The sequence below is a fragment of the Eulemur rufifrons genome, chromosome 8, assembly GCF_041146395.1.
Source record: "Eulemur rufifrons isolate Redbay chromosome 8, OSU_ERuf_1, whole genome shotgun sequence".
In the NCBI taxonomy this organism is placed as follows: Eukaryota; Metazoa; Chordata; class Mammalia; order Primates; family Lemuridae; genus Eulemur; species Eulemur rufifrons.
In genome coordinates, this window is record NC_090990.1 from 10,490,892 (window position 1) to 10,511,900 (window position 21,009).

The 21,009-nt window shown below is 47.6% G+C and overlaps 1 protein-coding gene across 2 annotated transcripts in view; it reads left to right on the forward strand.

Moving 5' to 3' along the window:
* Positions 1-10,772: 10,772 nt before the first annotated feature.
* Positions 10,773-21,009, forward strand: part of PADI4 (peptidyl arginine deiminase 4) — a 34,138-nt gene continuing 23,901 nt past the window's right edge. For both annotated transcript variants that reach the window (XM_069477390.1, XM_069477391.1), the window contains exon 1: positions 10,773-10,962. In XM_069477390.1, the coding sequence (XP_069333491.1) occupies positions 10,871-10,962 (92 nt within the window). In that variant the 5' untranslated portion in view covers positions 10,773-10,870. The remainder of the gene's footprint in view (positions 10,963-21,009) is intronic.

The following is a 21,009-nucleotide window of genomic DNA, read 5'->3' on the forward strand; positions in this document are numbered from 1 at the left end:
ACGGAAGCAAACCAACAAAGTTTCTGGGCAGGCTGGGGTGAAGTGAGCAGCCTTGGGTGTAATTTCATACAATCCTTTGGGAAGCTGTCTCAAATAGAAATTCAGCCTCTAGGAAAACAGGACACAAAGTTTGTGAGGGGATCCTAACAGCAAAAGGGAGGACCCTGCTGGTCAAGTGCGGAAGCCCAGGGAACGGGTAGGAAAAGTGTGGAAGCTCCATTTGATGGAACCTGTGAACGAACCCCCTGAGGTCTTTACGGTAATGTGACAAATGCCTTTCACCTTCAGTGAAAAAATCTGGCTACAAAAGGAAATGATCTGTGAAAAGGCAAAGCTCCAAACAGATAAGCAGGCATAGTCTAAATGGTCACAGTAATCATTACCTAGGAAATGGATTAAGTCAGGCATGGTTTGCTTTGAATGCCTCTTTTAAAATTTAAATGTATGAAAAGAGGGAAGAAATCAGATTTACATATACAAGATTGAAAGTTGTCTGAGACCTATGAAATGGTAAATGTTGTGAAACAGTAAATAGGCTTGACACAATCCTGTCATCTATAATGATCTAGAAGAAATTCTAGGATTTACGTTTCATTGATAATAGAAGTTACTCGTGGGGAGTGGAATGAGGGGATCTGGGTGGGAATGAGTTTATCTTTCTACTTAAAAAAATAATACTGATTTTGCAAATGACTCGATTAAACAATAGGCAGAGACCTGAATAGACAATTTTCTAGGGAAGACAGAAATGGCCAACAGATGCAATGGAAAGGTGCTCAGCATCGCTGGTCGTCATGGCAGTGCAAAGCAAGACTGCCTGAGACATCAGTTCACGCCTGTCAGGATGGCCGTGATCAGAAGGGCAGAAGGTAACAAGTGTTGGTGAGGGTGCGGAGCAAAGAGAGCCCTTCCCACTGTCGGTGGGAATGCAAATTGGTACAGCTGCTATGGAAAACACTATGCAGGCTCCTCCACAAATTAAAAATAGAACTACGTGATCCAGAAATCCCGCTTCTGGGTATATATCCCAAGGAAATCAAATCACTGTCTCAAAGAGGTGTCTGTACTCTCTGTTCCCTGCAGCATCATTCACAGTAGCCAAGACACAGAAACAACCCGAGCATCCCTGGGCAGATGACTGGATAAAGAACTTGTGATATACACACACACAACACACACCCACCTAGACACACACACGGAGGAATATCAGTCTTTACAAAGAAGAAAATCCTGCCATTTGATACGGCGTGGATGAAACTGAAGGACATTATACTAAGTAAAATAAAGCAGACACACGGAAAGACAAGAACTGCGCGATCCCGTTTATAATTAGGACCTTAAAAAAAAAAGTCGAACTCACAGTATCAGAGAGTAGAATAGTGGCTCCAGGGGCTGGGAGGTAGGGGAAGTGGGGAGATGGTGGTCAAAGGGTGTAAACTTCCAGTTACAAGATGAATAAGTTCTGGAGACCTCATGCACAGCATGGTGACTATAGCTGATGTATTGTGTACTTGAAATTTGCTAAGAGATTAGATCTAAGGTGTTCTCAGTATACACACACACAGATACACACACACGTCACTGATGTTAGTTAGCTTGATTGTGGTAATCATTTTACAATATATACTTATAACAAAATGTATCCTTTAAATATATAAAATTTTTATTTGTGAATCATACCTCAATAAGGCTGGAAAAAAATAAATCAGTACTGTTACTAGTAGTTTTGAAATAATAACTGGAAAAATTTTTTAAACAAATAAAAGTTATAGGAGAGCAAAAAATTATAAGGTATAAAATCAAAATTTCTATAAAAAATGGAAGGAAATAAAATTGTGTGCTAAAACTGATAGAATCAGGGGATATTTTTCTTTTGTATTTCCTTCAACTAGCCTTTTTTTCCCTCAAATTTTTATCATCTGCTTATGGTACAAGGGGAAAATGTCCTGTAAACTGTTTTTAACACATTGACTGCTATACCAGAAAAAAAATTTTTTTCCCTGGGGCCATGGTGTTTTATTACCAAAATAGAACAAAAACTTCAAAAACAAAACAACCCTTTCTAATTTAATGAAAAATTTGTTATTTTTCATTGTTTTCTGTGCATAAGTTATATGCAACTCATGCGGAGCTAGATTTAATTTTTACACTGCACGCTAATTGAGTTGCCTGTGACTCATGCCATACTTACTGAAGTTGTTTTAGAGAATTGAGTCTTCATATGCTTCATGAGGCCCTGAGCACGAAACTAACTCACACGGCAGTGAATGTGTTAAAGAAGACTGTGGAACTCACTAATGCTACCGTACAAAATATGAGGTCTCCTTGGTGGGTTTCCATCAACAGGAAGCAGAGCTGCAGCGATGGCATTTTGAGTGCCCTGCAGCAGGTAGGGTCAGAACCTTGACTATTGCCGGGGCAGGGAGTGGGGGAGTCTTCTTCAAACTCCCAGATGATGAGCTGGTTGCTTTCCCCAAAGATAGAAGGAATTTATCCTTTGACTGAGTCCCTGCCAAACCGGGAAAGCCTCCTTTGCCCAGGGAGGGAAGCAGATTTCGGGCTTGTTCTCCGCTGGCCACGCCAGACACAGGTTGCTGCCAGCACCGAGAAAGCCTCGCTCACACACGTCTGCTCCGTGCCCTTCACATCAAACACTCCCGCGGTGGAGACAAACGCCCTGGGCACGGAGCATGTCTGCGTCTAAACCCCTGTTCAAATCCCGGGCAGTGCCAGACAAGTGCCTGAGCTATGCGCTACCCAACTGGATGAAATGTAAATAACTACAAACCGGAGAGGAAGAGAATGAAAGGAATTCAGAATTTAACCAGCTGGTACAGCAATTATTTGGAAGGAGTTAGCCTGAGCCCAGTGGAGGATTCCAGACTCAAAGCAAATGAAAGGAATACCTGAGGGGATAACTTGAACCCAGATAAGCCGTCACCCTCCAAATGACATGGACTTGGAGTCCCCTATTGTCATAGTGACTAAAAACCGTGGGCTCAGTGGTTCTTCTATAGCAAGAGGAGAATCATTTCATGTTTCATGTCCCTGTCAAAAAACATCTGGTCTGATGAGCAGCCCAAATTCCCCGGGGGTGGGAACCCCAATTTCCTTCAGATAGGAAAACTAATTCCTCTATTTCACAGGAGGCCAGGTGGACAGTCAGGACGTCCACCACTACCCGGTGGCAGCAAGTCTGCCCCAAGCCCAGTGCCCGTGGAGGCCCCGTGGAGGCAGTAACAAGCCATCTCTTTCCTGCTCAGCCAGGGAGGTATCAGCAGAGCCTAGTGTGGAGCTAATTCCCACCCTTCCCCCCCCCCCAAAACACACTCAAAGGCACTACAGATAAATCAAAATGAAACTCCAAAAAATGTTCAAGTAACCATCAGGAAGGCAAGAAAAAGAAAACCAAAACAGGAAGCACAACAAATAGAAAATAAAAAACAAAATGGCAGACACACCCCAATATATCAATAATTACATTAAATATAAATGATCTAAATATAATAATTAAAAGACAGACTAGCAGAATGAATTAAAAAGCTATAGGCTATCTATAAGAAACTCACTTCAACTATAATGAAATAAGGAGGTTGAAACTAAAAGAATGGAAAAAGATATACAATGCAAACATTAATCAAAAGAAAGCATAAATGATTTTATTTATATCAGATAATGTAGACTTCAGAGCAAAAAATGAACCAGGGACAGAGAGGGACATAATGATAAAATGTTCCGTCAACCAAGAAGGCATAGCAATCTGACATGTTTATAAACCAACGCCAGGTAGGTCCTATAGAGCAAAGCCTGATAGGGCTGAAAGGAGAAATAGACAAATCCATAATTATAGTTGGAGACTTCCACATACTTCTCTCAACAATTGATAAATGCCTGTAATCCCAGCACTTTGGGAGGCTGAGGTAGGAGGATCACTTGAGGCCAGGAGTTTGAGACCAGTCTGGGCAATGTAGCAAGACTCCATCTATACAAAAAAAAATAATAATAATTAGTCAGACATGGTGACACGCACCTGTAGTTCCAGCTAGTCAACAGGCTGAGACAGGAGGATCGAGCTTGAGCCCGGGAGTTTGAGGTTGCAGTGAGCTATGATCATGCCATTGCACTCTAGTCTAGGTGATAGAGTGAGACCCGGTCTCAAAAAAAAAAAAAAAAGAACAACTAGATAGCTAGATAGCAAGGATGTAAGAACTCAACTAACAGAATCTAACTGACATTTATAGAACACCCCACCCAACAACTGCAGAACACATATTCTTTTCAATTGCTAACAGAACACATACCAAATAGATCATATCCCGGGTCATAAAACAAGCTTCAACACATTTAAAAGAATTGAAATCAAACAGAATGTGTTCTCTAACACAGTGGAATCAAACTAGAAATCAATAACAGGGAAATAACAGGAAAATCTTCAAATATTTGGAAACTAAACAATATACTTCAGAATAATCAATGGGTCAAAAAGGAGGTGTCACGAGAAATAAAATATTTTTTTATTTCTCAAGGGAAATAAAAAATTGAGCTGGGTGAAAATGAAAGACAACATATCAAAATTTGTTGTGCTCAGCTAAAGCAGTGCCAAGAGGGAAATAGATAGTACTAAATGCTTATATTAGAAAGAGGAAAAGTCTCACATCAATAATCTAAGCTCCCTCCTCAAGAGACTAGAAAAAGAAGAGCAAAAGAAACTCAAAGCAAGCAGAGGAAGGAAATAATGAAGATAAAAACAGAAAGTAATGAAATTGAAAACAAAAACAATAGAGAAAATCAGTAAAACAAAAATATGCTTCTTTGAAACGGTTAACAAAATTGAGAAACATCTAGTAAGACTGACAAAAAAGAGAGAAGATATAAATTACCAGTACCAGGAATGTAACAGGGAATATCGACGCAGACTCTGCAGAACTCAGAAGTATGATAAGGGAATATTATAAACAACTCTGCACACATAAATTTGACAACTTAGATAAAATGAACCAATTCCTCAAAAGCAAAGACTAACACAACTCATCCAGTATGAAATAGATAATTTGAATATCCCTATACCTATTTAGAAATTGAACTCATCATTTAAAAACTCCCTCAGAAGAAATCTCTAGTCCCAGACGGTTTCACCGGAGAATTCTACCAAACATTTAAAGATGAATTAACACCAATGCCGCACAATCTCTCACAGATAAACAGGAGAGATGGGAACTCTCCCCAACTCATTCAATGATACGAGTATTACCCCGATACCAAAATAAGACAAAGACAGTACTAAAAAAAGAAAACTACAGACCAATATCACTTATGAATATAGTCATAAAAACTCTTAACAAAATATTAGCAAATTAAACTCAGCAATATATAAAAGAAATATACACCATATACACCATGACCAAGTGAGTTTTATTTCATTTATTTATTTATTTTATTGCAATGGTGCTTCAATATTTGAAAACCAATGTAATTCACCATATTTACAGACCAAAGAAGAAAAATCACACAATCATGTCAATTGATGTAGAAACCCATTTGAAAAAATCCAATAATCATTCATGATAAAAACTCTCAGCAAATTAGAAATAGAGGGAAACTTCCTCAACCTGATGAAGGGCATCTACGAAAAGCCTACAGTTAACAACATACATAATGGTGAAAAACTGAATGCTTTTCCCATAAAATTATGAATAAGATAAGGATGTCTGTTTTCACCACTGTTATTCACCCTAGTACTGGGAATTCTAGCCAAAGCAGTAAGACAAGAAAATAAATAAAAGACACACAGATCAGGAAGAAAGAAATAAAACTGTCCCTATTTACAGATGACATGATTATCTACATAGAAAATCCCAAGAATCTACCAAAAAACTCCTAGAACTAATTACTGAGTTCAGCAAGGTCACAGAATACAAGAGCAACACATAAAAATCAATTTCATTTTAATGTACTAGCAATGAACACTTGGACATTGAAATCAAAATGCAATGCTATTTATAATCACTCTAGAAGTGAAATACTTTAGTGTATTTCACTAAACCTAACAAAACATGTATGAGATTTGCATACTGAAAGCTACAAAAGACTGATGAAAGAAATCAAATAAAATCTAAATAAATAAACATACCATGTTCATGAATGGGAAGTCTCGACATAGTAAAGATGTCAATCCTCCCCAGATTGATGTACAGGTTTAATGAAATAATTATCAAAATCCCAGCAAGAGTTTTTTTTTGGTAGATATAGGCAAGTTTATTCTAAAATTATATGGAAAAGCAAAGAAACTATAATAGCTAAAACAATTTTGAAAAAGAAGAATAATGTGGGAGCAATTTGTCTACCCAACTACAAGACATATCATTTAGCTACAGGAATCAAGACTGTATTTTATTGCTGGAGGGATAGATACAGATCAATGGAACAGAATAGAGAACCCAAAATAGTCCCACACTTGTAAGCCCAACTAATTTTTGACAAAGATGCAAAAGCAATTCAACGAAGGAGTGTCTTTTCAACAAATGGTGCTGGAGCAAGAAATGTATCTTAAATAGTGTCCTCAACTCAATAAAATACAGTGTTTCTTGTGCACCTACTCCGTGCCAGGCACTGTCTAATCACCAGGGAAACAGCAGTGAGCAAAGTCCCTGCTTTCTCATTACTGACAGTCTCACGGTCATGGTCTCCAGGGGAAATCCCGGGCGCTGGAGAAGGAATGTGGGCTCAGGAGTTGGGCAGGAGCCAGCTCCAGAAAAGGGACGCAGGGGCACTGGCCTTCAGCTGGCTGGGTCCCCTTCCTTTTCTCAAAGACAGCAGAGTGGGAGGCTCTCGATGCAGGGGGATTTGTATTCCGTCTCCCATCTCTGTCTCTGACGTGCTGCTCATGACTGACGCTTGTCGGGTTGTCGTATGGTTCACGTGAGTGGGCTACAGTGTAGAGCAGGGCCTGGCACGTGTTAGAGTCTCGATTTTGCCCCTGTGGGCCCGTGAATCCTTCTAGAGCCTGGAAGGGCTCTGCAGTGGAGGGAAGGGAGAGGTGTGGGGGGGCAGGGCAGGGCTGTGCGAGCAGAGAGGGGAGGAAGGGATCCCCCCAACACACACAGCAGGCAGGGCACCCGGATGGACACTCTGCAGGAGAGGGAGCTTGTCCGGTTTCAGCCAGTCTGGATGATCTGGCCGTGCTCCCAATTTTCTGCTTAAAGTGATAACATCAGAGAGACCCAGAATCCGGGGGTCTTTGTGCCGGAAGGGACTTGGGTGCTCACCAGCCAAGGGACCTGCCCTGGGGGAAGCTGCACAGCTGTAAAGTAGAACAAGCCTGCACAGGCTCGGGAGTCAAGCCAAGCAAGATTCAGCCCAAGCGTCTCCACTTCCTCGTGTCTGTGACTTGGGTGATTATCCAACTCTTCTGAGACTCAGTTTCCTCATCAGGAAAATGGGGAGAGACATTAAGGTTGCTGTGAGGATCAGAGGTGATGCGTGTCAAGGGCCTGGCACAGACACCAGGGCAGAGCATGGGTTTGAAACCCGCTTAGCAACTATGTGACCTTGAACATGGTGCTTCACTCCTCTGTAGGAATGAGATTGTAATTGCTGCCCCACTGTGTTATGGTGAGAATTAGAAATAATATAGCTCAAGGACCTGGTGACAGGTGTAGCCCATAGCGGGTATTTAATAGATGGTGGTCTCTGATAGTGCCCTGGGTCCTTGGAAATCCACGGTAAACAAAGCCGCAGCCTCTCAGAGAGTGCCGGGCACTTAGGAGGGATTCAGTAATGTTTGTTGAATGAACAGCTCAATAGGGGCTTCTTAACTACATCCACACACGGGTAACGCTGGAGGAACGGCGAGGCCGTCTGCTCCCGATAAGCATTGAACTGTACCCAGGCTCTGGGCAAGTTCCCTGACCCCAATTCCTTTTCCTAGAATGAGGTAATTACAGTCACCGGGGGCAGGCTAGCCACGCCAGTCACTGGGACAGCAGCCCAGGTGCCCAGTAATCTGGGCCCCAAGTGCCTACCGGCATTGGGCAACCGTCAGAGCAGCCTCACTTCCTCCGCGTGAGCTGGCTGGCGCTTCTGCCCTGCGGCAGGAAGAGAGGCCCCTTCCTCCGGGTCTCTGGCCTGGATCCTGCGGAGAAGAGCTTGCCTCCCAGCCCCAGAGGCCCCCTTCAGGCTCTGAAAGGGTTAAGGCCATCAGCAAGAGTAACAGCCAGGCCAGGCTCTCAAGGATCCTCAGGGGACACTGTCCTCAAGGACTCCACCCCTGGGTCAAGTGCTGGGCCGGGTGCCAAGGACACAAACGACCTCAGTATTCAGCCACCAGTGTTTAGTGAGCACCTAGCTCAAGTCTGGGCACGGAGGTGCAGCCAGGACAGGCAAAGCCCTGCTCCCGTGGCCATCTGGGGGACAGACATTTCACACAAGCTGTGGCAAAGCTCAGGAAAAGAACAAAACGCTCTGTGAGAACTGAAGAGCAGCAAAGATGAACCTGCAAAGTCCCTGCGAACAACCACAGACGTGGGCACGACGGAGGCACAGCAGCACGGTTTGTGACACTGAAAACTTGCACAGCCTCCACCTCCGACAGTAAGGGAGCAGCTGCGTCATGATGCCGCCAGAGCTGCGGGTGTAGGTGGTGCCCAAATAGCCCCAGGGCTGTCTGCCTCGGCCCCTGCCCTCTGCCCTGCCCATCACAGGGCCCACCTGTCCTGAGCGACCAGGTGCAGGTCTGCAAAGAGGCTTTGTTTCCCAAGTGCTGCTGAGCAGCTTTCCCCAGGCAAGTATGTGTGTGTGTGCGCACGCACAAACCTGGGTTCCCTTGCCCCTTGTGCAATAGCAAATGACAATGGCTCTCCTTTGCTTCTCTTCCACTCCCTCGGGTCTCTGGTGGAGGGCCCCAGGGCTCGTCCCTCGGGCTCTGTCTTCTCCATCCGCGCTCACTCCCTAGGACAGCTGGGTTGTTGGCATCTCACAGGCCTGTCCTTTCCATCCTGGTCCTGCCGCTTGAACTCCAGAATTGTGTGTCCAAACACCCTCCAAGGCGTCTCCACACCAACTCACACTCAGCATAGCCACTGCCCAACTCCCGCTCTCCCCCAGCCTTCCCTGCCTGGCCGGGGGCAGCTCCCCCTGCCAGGTACGCAGGCCCTGAACTTTGGAGTCATCCCGGATGCCTCTCTTTTCTTTACACCTGCATCCCATCCATCTGCAGATCCTATTGGCTGTACAGTCACAACATGTCCTCCTGCCCTCCTCCACTGCCACCACCCTGGCCTGAGCCACTGTCATCTCTCTCTGACAATCGATGGCTCCCTCCTGCCACTTTCCATTAGAAACCCAAGCTAGTTCTAAGCCGTATGGCCAGCCAGAGAAAGTGGGTTTATTAAGTTTATTAAGACGTCCTCTGTGCAAGTAGCCATGTAGATGCATCGGATCATCGGGCTTGGCCACGTCGTCCGCTGGTACAGAAGTGGGCTTTGTGCCTAGAGAGGGTAGCCTGGGTCCTGATCCCCACGGCAGGGGTTGTGGGACCTTGGGAGTATCGTGCCCTCTCTGAGCATTAATGGCTGCATCTATACATGGGCGTCCGATAGGACCCAGCTCATGGGGCGGCTGGAATGAAGCAGGATTGGAACTCAAGCCTGCCTAACCCCACAGCCTAGCTCTTAATTAATGAGGCAAATCCTTTGTTTCAAAGCCAAAACAAATGAACAAAAACATACACAAAATCTCCAACCTCCGGAACATTCTGTGCTCATTCCAGATCCCCAGGCACACCTGCTCTGGGTGCTCCCTGCTGGGACCTGTCCATCCACCCACCCATCACTCTATTAGCAGGCAGAGCCCGGCACCAAGAGCCCAGGTGCAACCACAGCTCTGTGGCCAAGTGAGTGTCCCCACGGCAGGTGTGGCCCACACTTGCACTGTCTGGTCTGACACCCAGGGGCCCCAGCAAGAGGCAGGCATCCTCGAGTGTGCAGAGAACACACCGGCTTCCAGGCCAGGAAGGCCATCTTCCCCTCTCTGCTCCGACACCCGCTAGCTAGGGCACCTTGGGCAAGACACGTTTCCTCTCTGAACTTTGGTTTTCGCTCTGTAAAATGGCTTGCAACAATGAGCCCATAGATGCCTACCTTGAATTGCAGAATACGTAGCTGTGATGAAATTTGCAAAGCACATGTCGCATAGACAGGCAGCTAATAAACCTCATAGTCTGGATCTACTGCTTTCTGGCTGTGTAACTTCTCTGCGCCTCAGTTTCTTCCTCTGTAAAATGGGCATAATAATGGCACCAACCTCAGAAGGCTGCTATGAGGATGAAATGAGAGGATAGTAGTAGAACCTAGTTCACAGGCTTGTTGCAATGAGCTGCTCCCTGTGAAGTGCAGAGAAAGGCGCCCAGCACAGAGAACACCTGGGCAGGTGAGCTGTCACGTGGGTGGCCCAGCTGAGGAGGCTTGTCCTAAACCCCGTTGCTCTTGGAATGTGTAGCCTGGGCTGTAACCTCTTGCCTAAAATCCCCCTGCTTTTCTTGGCTTCTCCTCTCTGACACCCCTGTTTGGCATGGTTAGGTGAGGCTGGGTGGATCCCGGTGTTCCTGGCCCCCAGGAGAGATGGGGCTTTCCATATGAAGACTCGGACCCAGCCCATCCCGAGAAAGTGACAGAGCCAGCTTGTGACTAGTGCTGGCATCCACAGTGCCATCTGCGGGTCCAAAGGGCAGCCCCGGTGCAGAGGAGGACCTGAGTGGGGAGGGACTGAGCCGCTGGGCCACAGACCGCAGGTGCTGACTCATGGCCTCTGCTGGGCGGTATAAAGGAACCAGCCCAGGGGCTTCCTACAGCCCGAGGGACGAGCTAGCTGGACGATGGCCCAGGGGACAGTGATTCGTGTGGCCCCAGACTGGCCCACCCATGCTGTGTGTGTGCTGGGCACCTCGACTCAGCTCGACGTCTGCAGGTGAGGGGGGGACCTTCTCAGGGCTGGGGGGCAGGTCGGGTGATGCTGGGCAAGCCGGTTCTGCTGGTGCAGGAGCTCATGGCTCCAGGCTCTGCAGCCGCTGCCAGGGGAGCAGCCGCAGAGACGAGACCCCAGCAGCCCTGGGAGGTGCCGGACTCACGGCGGTGGGTTCTTTGCCGTGTGCAAGTGCAGGTTCCCTGGGACCTCACCCACGAATGAATCATTATGGGGCAAACAGGGCCATCTGTCTTCCTTTCATCATTAAGGCAACAGAAGCTCAGAGAGGGTCTGTGACTTGCTCAAGGTCACACAGCAAGTGTGCTCTGGAAGCAAGGCTAGAACCTGGGCTTACTGACCCACACCTGGTTCACGATGCAGTCTGTTACCCCACACCTCTTAGCCAAGGCTCCGTCGGTGGGGGCGTAATAGTGTGGGGGTGATGAGAGGGGCTCTGGCACGAGAGAGACTGAGGCGGGAAACTTGGCCCTGCTGTTAGCTAGCTGGGCAGCCTTGGGCAACCAAGCCTCAGTTTCCTTGTCTGTGAAATGGGGACAGTACCCACTCTGTAAGGTTGTTATAGGGATTAAACCTGAAAAGAGTAGTTGGGTACTTAGCACAGTGCTGGCTCATTCCTATTCCTATATATTCCTATCCCTGGTTCATTCGTTCAACAAATCCCACTTGAGTACCTACTGTGCGCCAAGCCCCGTGTCAAGCTCTGGGTTAAACGAGACGGCGGAGGAACGCCCTCAGGGAGTGCGTGTGACTGTCACGGCGTCATTACTGCTGCTGCAGTAAGAGCACGGCTGCCCCTGGCTTCCCCATCCCAGGCTGGGCCCACAGGAGTATCTGGGACATTTCCTTGAAAGCGTCACTTGCTGCCTGAATCCCAGCATCCAGGGAACAGCAGTAAACATCAGGGTGGCCTCCCCAGGGCCACAGGGGTGAGGCAGAAGACTGAAAAGTTGGGGGGTAATGGAAAAAGAGAAAGCTTGGCATCATTTGAGGCCCTCGACTCCCCTGGGGATGAGCTGCTCGGTGGTGGGTGTGGAGGAAGCGACAGGGGCGGGAGCCAGCCCAGGGCCCTGTCGCCATGCCCAGGCCAGCCCTCTGCCCAGCGCGAGGACGGAGGATCGAGGTCCCCAGTGCTTGTTCTGGCCTCGGAGAGGTGGGCGGGGAGCTGGCTAGGGCTGGGCCGAGAGGAAGGCACTGCCCACTTCTCCCAGAAAGGATGGGGACTCCGAGTCCACAGGCACCTCAAAATCTTCCTTTCCTCCTCCCTCAGCCAGACGTTGAGCCCTATCCTTCTAGGTCCTGGACATCTCATACAGTGGTGGCTACTACTTATAGTATTTATACCCTACTTCCTACATTTGACAGCCTTATGAGGCAGGCAATGCTGATATTCCCATTTTATAGAAAGGGAAACTGAGGCTCCCAGAGGTTAAGTAAACCACCTGAAGCCACACAGGTAGTAAGTGGGGGAGCCAGGACTCAGACCCAGGCAGCCTGGCGCCCAGACCCTCCTCTCTCCCCATCGTCCCTGTTCTGACCCTTCTCGTCACTTCCTACCTGTCCTTGCCGCAGCCCCAGCCAGCCCCTCCCTCCCATCCCGAGCAGCCATCAGCTTTTCCCTGAACAGCAGGTGGGATGGGCCGCTCCCTCCTCACCAGCTCTGCCTCCTTGACACACCCCCCAGCACGCCCAGGCCTCCGTTTGCTCAAGCTGCGCCCTCTGTCCCCAGGCTCAGAGACCCCAGGGGCTGGACAGGCAAGGTCACCCAGTCGGGAACAGAGCGCAGGGCTGCAGAAGCCTGTTCCAGAGCTGCTGTCAGAAACTCTGCCTGGGACTTTCATTCTGAGTTCGGAAAGTACTTTCCCTACAAAATACATCGATTACGTCCAAACAAAATTCCACTGACCTGAGACGAATATTAAAATCTGTCAAGGGCTTTCTGTGACACTGTGGCTTGGGTCAGGGAGGCATCACGACCCCAGCTGTTATGTGCCAGGCCCTTTTTGCCCACAGTTTCTAATCCTCGCTGAAATCCTACAAGGTAAACACTATCACCATGCCCATTTTAGAGATGAGCAAACTGAGGCTTCCAGAGGTGAAAACACCTACCCAAGGTCACATAAATTAAAGGTGGCAAAGCAAGGAGATTTGAACCCAGGTCTGACCCTAAACCCACCCCACCTCCTCCAAGTGCTGTGGGGTGACCTCACTGGGCACTGCTCCCTGGTGGGCAGGGCTTATTCAGCATCCAAAGGATTTGGAAACGGCCTGGAATGGATGGGTGGGGGCCAGGGAGTGCCAACTACAAAGGGCAGTAGACATTCTGAAGCCGCCATCGATGGCGTCTCCTCTTCCTTCCAGGGTCTCAGCAGGGAGCGTGGACAAGTCTGTTAGTGTCTCTGAGCCTCAGTTTACCCATCTGTAAAGTGGGAACATTCACACCCCCGTGCTGGGTTGTGGCAAAGATTAAATTGTACGATGTGTACCGAGTGCCCCGCAGAGAGGCCCCTCTGCAGTAAGGACTGCACGAGCCTCCGTGCGGGAGACGCTGCAGACCCTGGGTGCGGTCCCACCGGGGGTCGTTGATAAGAGATGTTGGATGCTGGCGCTGGAGGAATGATGTCACCATCTGGGGCTCTACAGAGGGTGTCGGAAGTTACAAGAAGGTCCAGCTCTGGATTATCTCATGACAACACACACATCTTACGACATACACACGGCAAAACAACCAGATGTTTATGAAAGTTCCCTGTTTAGTAGCTGAGAGCATCTGGAAAGCAGCTAAAGGAAAGTCATATCCTAGAGTTGAATCCCAGTGGTGCCGCTTCGCAGCTGGGTCTTGCCTCTCTGGGCCTCAGTTTCCCCCTCTGGCAGAGAGGGTGGCTGTGAAGCCTGGAGTCAGTGGCTGTAAAGGTGTCAGACCCACCGGTGTGTGGCCTTCTCCCTGCGCCTCGCGAGCAGAGGGAGCCAGGGCAGACTCAGCACATTGGTCCACGTCCCACATGCTCCTTGGCCCCAAGCCTCGGTCTCCCCATTGCTCTTTGAGCCCCTTCTTCATTTTCCTATTGTACCAAATACAAGGCGTGGCCCGCTCCTGTCCCCATCCTCCAGCCACGGTGCCCAGGTGGCTGGGGAGGCCTGGCTCATCGCCGAGGCGTTGCCAGAATGAAGGCAAACGGCAGCACGGAGAGCCAAGGGAGTGAGCCTCCGGGCCCTGGCAAAGAAACAAGGGCCTTTCCTGAGTTCCGGTTCTGCCGGGTAGCAGGTGCATGATGAACGGAGGCACCGAGCAGATGGGCATGGGTGCCGCGGGGAAGCCCTTGGCCGGGAGCCCTGCCCTGGGCACGGGCTGAGTGACGTCCCATTCGCTGTTACTATTACCGGCCACCCAGCACTGAGCACGCAGCCACGGGCCGGTGCTCGGAACCTCACGACCACCCAGGAGGCAGGGAGACCTTGTTCCCCTCTCGCAGAGGAGGAAACCCAGACCCAGGCGAGGTCCGTGGCCAGGCCAAGGTCAGGCAGCCTGTCAGAAGCCGCCCAAGGTCATCGCCCCCTCCATCCCTTAGAGGCTGCCTGCTGCTCCGGGGGCCTGGGCCAGGTTTCCGTGGGCAGCTGAGCCACGGCGCCTCAGGCCTGCGGGGACAGCGTCTGATTCAGAACCGCTCAGACGGGCTGGTGACGCCTGAGTGCGGAACCACAAGCACGTGCGGTGGACGGCGGGCTGGTGCAGACACAGGGCCTCCGTGCCGCGGGTACAGCGGAGTTCGTCACTCCGCCCACACTGGCCCTGGTGATCCCCCCAACACGGGGAGTCAGCGCCCAGGCCCAGGCCCAGGCCCAGGCCTGTGCTCCCCTCCCAGCGTGGGGACCAGCCTGGGAGCAGTGGGACACCACCGCGAGAGCTGAAGGGACAGGCAGGGACACCCGCGATTTCAGTTCGGCAGACAGAGAAGGGTGTCCTTGTCAGGGAGGGCCTGGGGAGCCCACAGTGGGACCCCGGATCCTCCAGCTTGTCCTCCTTGGTCCCCAGCACAAAGTCGGGCACGTAGTGGGAGGAGAGCGAGCGTGCTGATTGGGGAACTGAATGAGTGAGTGAGTGCGCGTTTCAAGGGAGGACGGCACCTGGCACACAGCAAGTAGAGCAGGTGCTCTCTAAGTGTTTGTTGAATGAATGAAAGAAAATTGAGCACCGGAAGCGTCCTATTCATCTGTGCCCGCCATAGTGCCTGGTACGTTCTAAGCACTCATTATCTTGAAATCTTTTTGCAACAAGAGATGGGGAAGGACACAAGAGAGAAAGAGAGAGGGGAGAGAGAGAGAAGAGAGAGAAAAAGAGAGAGGGGAGAGAGAGAGGAGAGAGAGAAAAAGAGAGAGGGGAGAGAGAGAGAAGAGTGAGAGAGAGGGGAGAGGGAGAGAGGCACACCAACAGAAATATCCGACCGTCCCGACGTCGGCCATTACCTTCCCTTACCAGGGCCGTGCCCGCATCTCAGGCCACTGGGCATGGCCCGTCCTGTTTCCATGATCCTTCAGGAAGGACCCTCCACTGCCTCCTTTGGTCAAAGACTGTGGTGTGAATTCAATGGGAGAGGGAGAAGGAGAAGAGAAAAAGAGAACTTTCCAGAAATCGATGCCTGCTGTGGGCCACACCCTTTTCCCATGAATTCTTCCTTTCATTTTCAGGTGAAAATCCCCAGTCATAAGCTGGGTTCCCATTCAGGGACTCCTCCTCCAACCCTCAGTCCCCACCCTCGGTGACCTCACAGCCTCGGGGCTGCACCTGTCACCTGGGCCTAGGTGCCTCCCTGACCCCTCCTGGATGGCTGAAAACAAGCCCAGCCTGGCCGCCTGCCCTTTCCTCACCCTGGGGACAAGCCTACCCTCCCCACTTTCCTGTTAGCCCAGTAACACCCCTGCCCTCTCCCCCTACTGGCTCCTGATGGTGGGGGAGGGGTGTGTTTCAGCTGGGTGTTGGGCAGAAGCAGATCCTGGTTGGGATCCCAGCTCCGCCATTCCTGAGCTGTGTGGCCACGTGACAGCCCTAACTTATTCAAGGGGCTTTCAAGACCACCTCCTCACCTCCCATCTCCCAGTTCCAAGCTTTTTCCATGCAGTTCTGAGCCTCCACTTCCACTGACATCATTGTGATTGTGTCACTCCCTTCCTCCAGAACCTACTCTAGCTCCCTATTATCCACTATATTGATCCCAACTTCTGTTGACCTGAACACTCTGAACCTCTCTGCCCCACCTTCAGCTTCATCACCTCTTCATCTCTCGAGTGAGAAACTTGGGTGTCCTCTTCTCTGGCTCGGCAAGTCTGCAGATCCTGGAACAATTCCACCTACCTCTGTGGCTTCTCCTCCTAGGAAGATAGCAACAATAAGGCACACACAGGCACAACGCCTTACTCATTCTGCCCCGTGCACCATTCAGGGGCCCTCAGATTCTACTCAAAATCAGGGTAATGCCACAAACGCATATTGGCATCTCTATGGCAGTGGTTCCCACACCTGAGTGTGCGTCAGAATCATCTGGAAGCATGCTAAACACAGACTGCTGCCCCCCCCCCCCACTAGAGTTTCCAACTCAGTAGGTCCGGGGGAAGCCCGAGAATCTGCATTTCTAACAGATTCCCAGGCGACGCTGATGCTGCCGTTCCGAGGACCAGACTTGGAGAACTGCTGGTCTTCAGGACGTGCCGGTAGCTGGGCACAGCAGAGGGTGGCAAACGCTGAGAATGAGGCAACCATGGCCTGGTGGAAACGGCATCGGGCTGGGCTGTCCGCAGACCCGGACCCGCCGTTAGCAGCCCGCAACCTGGGCAAGTCACTTTGCCTCCCTGAACCTCAGTTTTCTCACCTGTAAAATAAAAATGACCATACCCCGCCCACAGGGTGATTGTGAGAACAGAGCTTAATGGCCACATTGAGGCAGGTGACTAGCTGGTCACCTGCTGCAAGCGCAGGCATGTGAAAGTCAGCTTGGGCAACACCGGCAGGACAGGGGAAGGTGCCAAGCCTGAAATGTCACTGAGGGTGACAGAAATTTTAAATGCTGAATTCCTAAACGGAGGAGGGGAGAGTGTGTGAGTACTGATTGTGAACTGATGTCTTGATGACTGGCAGCGACTCTTTCTGTCTGATGTGTGAATAAACATTTTTATATTTTCACCTTTTGCTGCTCGTATGCTAGCAATACGGCAAAAATTGGCATTTGGACTTTTTTATTTTTATTTTTTTTTACTGTACTAAAACATGCCACCTGCTTCTTTTTTTCTTGAGGACACTGATTTTGGTTCCAGTGTTTCCCTGACTACCTGCCACTTGTCCAGCCCAGCCAGGGCATCCCCGAGAGGGCAGGGTTTGCCTAAGTTCGGGCGAGCGACGCGCAGAGACGGGGCGTGTATCGGTTTCCCGTTGCTGCCGTAACAAATTGCCACAAACTTAATGACTTCAAACAGCGCAGATTTGTCGCCTTACAGTTCTGGAGATCAGAAGTCCAAAAATGGGTCTCACGGTCCTAAACGGAGGTGTCGGCAGGGCTGTGTTCCTCCCGGAGGCTCTAGTGGAGAACACAGTTCCTGCCTTTTGTGGCTTCTAGAAGCCACCTGCATTCCTTGGCTCGTAGCCCCTCCCAGCAACAGCGTCACTCCAGCCCCAGCCTCTGCTTCCATCACCAGATCTTCTCTGACTGCCCCTCCTGCCGAGGTGTCTCGGTTTCCTCATCTGTAAAACGGAGATGATGACAGTACCTACCTTATAGGCTGGTGGTGAGAACTGAATGAGTTCATTTATGAAAAGAACCTGAACCGTGCCTGGAGCGGAATAAATGCTCTCTAGATGATCACTGCGGCCTGAGAATTTGGAGTTGACTTCATGGGCCTGGGATGAGGGTCCGCGCCAGGGTGAGCAGCAGACGAGATAAAGTCAGGGGGGAAAGAATTCTCCTTTTCATCTTCTTCAGATCTCTTTGGTTCTTCAAAGCTTATGTCAAAATTTTATCTCCTAAAAGATAAATATCAAAATGTTAGTGATTGTCTCTAAGTGGTAAGATTAATTTTCTTCTAGGCAATTTATGTCTTTCTTTTCTTTTTTCTTTCTTTCTTCCTTCCTTTCTCTCTCTCTCTCTCTCTTTTTTTTTTTTTTTTTTTTTTTTTTTTTTTTTAGGACAGAGTCTTCCTCTGTCACCCTGGCTAGAGTGCAGTGGCATCATCTTGAAACTTCACTACAACCTCAAACTCCTGGGCTCAAGTGATCCTCCTGCTCCAGCCTCCTGAGTAGCTGGGACAACGGATGTGCACCACCATGCCCAGCTAATTATTTCCTATTTTTGGTAGAGACAGGGTCTCACTCTTGCTCAGGCTGGTCTCGAACTCCTGACCTCAAGCGATCCTTCCGCCTCAGCCTCCCAGAGTGCTAGGATTACAGGAGTGAGCCACTGTGCCCACCCTCTTTCTTCTTTCTTTTTCTCTTTCCTCTCTCCCTTCCTTCCTTTCTCTTTCTTTCTCTTTTTCTCTCTCCCCAGCTCCCCTCCCTCCTGTCTTTCTTTTGGTACACTGTATTAGTTATCTACTGGTGTGTAACAAATTGCCCCAAAACGTAGTGGCTCAGAACAACGTTTATTATCTCATAGTTTCTACAGCTCAGAATCCCAGTATGGCTTAGCTGTGTCCTCCGCCCCAAAGTCTCTCACAATCAAGGTATCAGCGGAACTGTGGTCATGTTAAGGCTTGACTGGGGAAGGTGCCATGTCCAAGCTCACCCAAAGGCATGCTAAGCCTTTGCCAGTTTTACGTTGTGAATATATTTTCTCCTTAGCTTGTGCTGTCTTTTCACTTTATGGTGTCTTCTGATGAACAGAAGTTGTTTATTTTCATCTAATTGAATTTTTCAAGCTTTTCCTTCATGTCCATTGGTTTTGTGTCATTTCAGACAGAGCATAAAGATGTTCTCCTGCATCTCTTTTAAAAGATTCAAAGTTCTGCCTTTATCTGCCCAGAGCTGATTTTCATGTATGGTGTGAGGCTGGGATCAATTTAATTCTTTTATTATTTACCCAATTTAATCATTTTCTGTATGGATGAGCAATTGTCTCAGCATTTATAATACAGTCTCCACTGTGCCCTGGTCTCTGCAAGACCATTCTCTCATGGATCAAGTGGGATCTCTTTTAAGTTTCATCCTTCTTTTGTCTTGACTCAAGCCATTACAACCCATCTTAATTTCCATGGCTTTATATTTAATAATAAGTCTTATACCTGGAAGAGTAAGTGCCTCGCCTTCTGAATACCTTGACTATCTTAGCCCATTGGTTTTCCATGTAAATTTTAAAATCAACTTGTCAAGTTCCATGACAAACGCTGGAGTTCCATTGAATATACAAATGCATTTGGAGAGGACTCACACCATTGTGCCCATAAGCCTTGCTAATAGTATACGTGATATTTCTTTCTATTTACTTGGGTCTTCTATAATGGCTCTCAATAAGGTTTGATCATTTTCTCCATAAATGTCTTACACATCTTTTGTTAGATTTATCTTAGGTATATGACAGTATTTTTTCCTATTGTAAATTAAATCTGTTTTTAAAAATTGTGTTTTCTAACTATTTATTGCCAGTATATAGAAATGTAATTGAACTTTTCCTCTTGATCCTACTAGCCACCTTATTAAATTCTATTTGTCTTTTTAATTTATTTCTTTTTGAGTTTTAAAAAAATTTTAATTTTTTCTTTTGAGGTTTGCAGACAACTGTATTGTCTGCAAATATTGGCAGGGTTTTTTTTTTCTTACTTTTCATTCTTTATAGTGTTTACTATCCTCTTGATGCAGTGGCTAGAACCACCTACCCAATGTTGAAAAGATGTGGTGACGGCCGGCATCCTTACCATGCTCCTGATCTTAAAGGGGAGGATTTCACATTTTCACTGTTATATAGGATATTTGCATTGGGTGTTGCGTTTACCTTTTATCAACTATCTATAGAAAAAATCTGTTTTATCTGTAGTGATGTTTCTTTTTGCTTTCCTAATATTTTTTCCCGTGGTCAATCTTGCCACAGATGTGTCAGTTTTATTAGTCTATTCCAAAAAACAACTTTTGGCTTTGTTGATTGACTTGCTTTCTATCTTATAAGTTTTTGCCATCGTTGTTTTCTTTATTTGGGGAGGTTACGTTATATTTTCTATTTTCTTAATTTTCAGCTTTTACTTTCCTTTTTAAAAAATGTAAACTTTCAAGGTACGAAGCACTACGTTTACGTCTCCTTTAAATTTTTGAAAATAGTATTTTAATTATTGCTTAAGTATTTTAAGCATTATTACTTAATTTCCATTTTTAATTATCCTTTGACGGTTATTGAGAAGTCTGGTTTTAAATTTCAAAAGGTACGGGGTTTTTAAAGATGTACTTTGTGTTAGTGACTTCTAACTTAGTTACACTATGATCAAAGAGTATGCTACCTGTATATTACCTATCTTTTAGTATTCGTTGAAACTTGCTTTATGGCTAATTACATTGTCAATTTTTTTAATGACCCGTGTGTGCTTTGCTTGGGAAAATGTATATTTGTGGGATTCTATATATGTTCTAGTTGTGGGATTCTATATATGTCCACTAAATCAAGCTTGTTAATTGTGTTAGCAAAATCTTGTATGTCATTACTAATTTTTTGTCTGCTTAATCTATTGTTAATTGAGAAAGAAGAGTTGAAATCTTCGACTCTGATGGTAGTTTTATCAACTTCTCCCTGTACTTCTAACAATTTTGCTTTATAGACATTGATGCTATGTTATTAGGTGCTTATAAGTTTATCATAGAATGTCTTCTAGGTGAGTTAAACCTTACATTATTAGCTTGTAGTCCTCTCTATTGATAATAATGTGTTTTGTGTAATAATTTATTGTTTTGGTATTAACATATCCACCCCAGCTCTCTTTTGGTTAGTATTTGCTTGATGTATCTTTTTTCCTTTTTAAAAAATCTTTTCCTTTTCTGGATGCTGATATTTTAGGTGTGTTTCTTGTAAA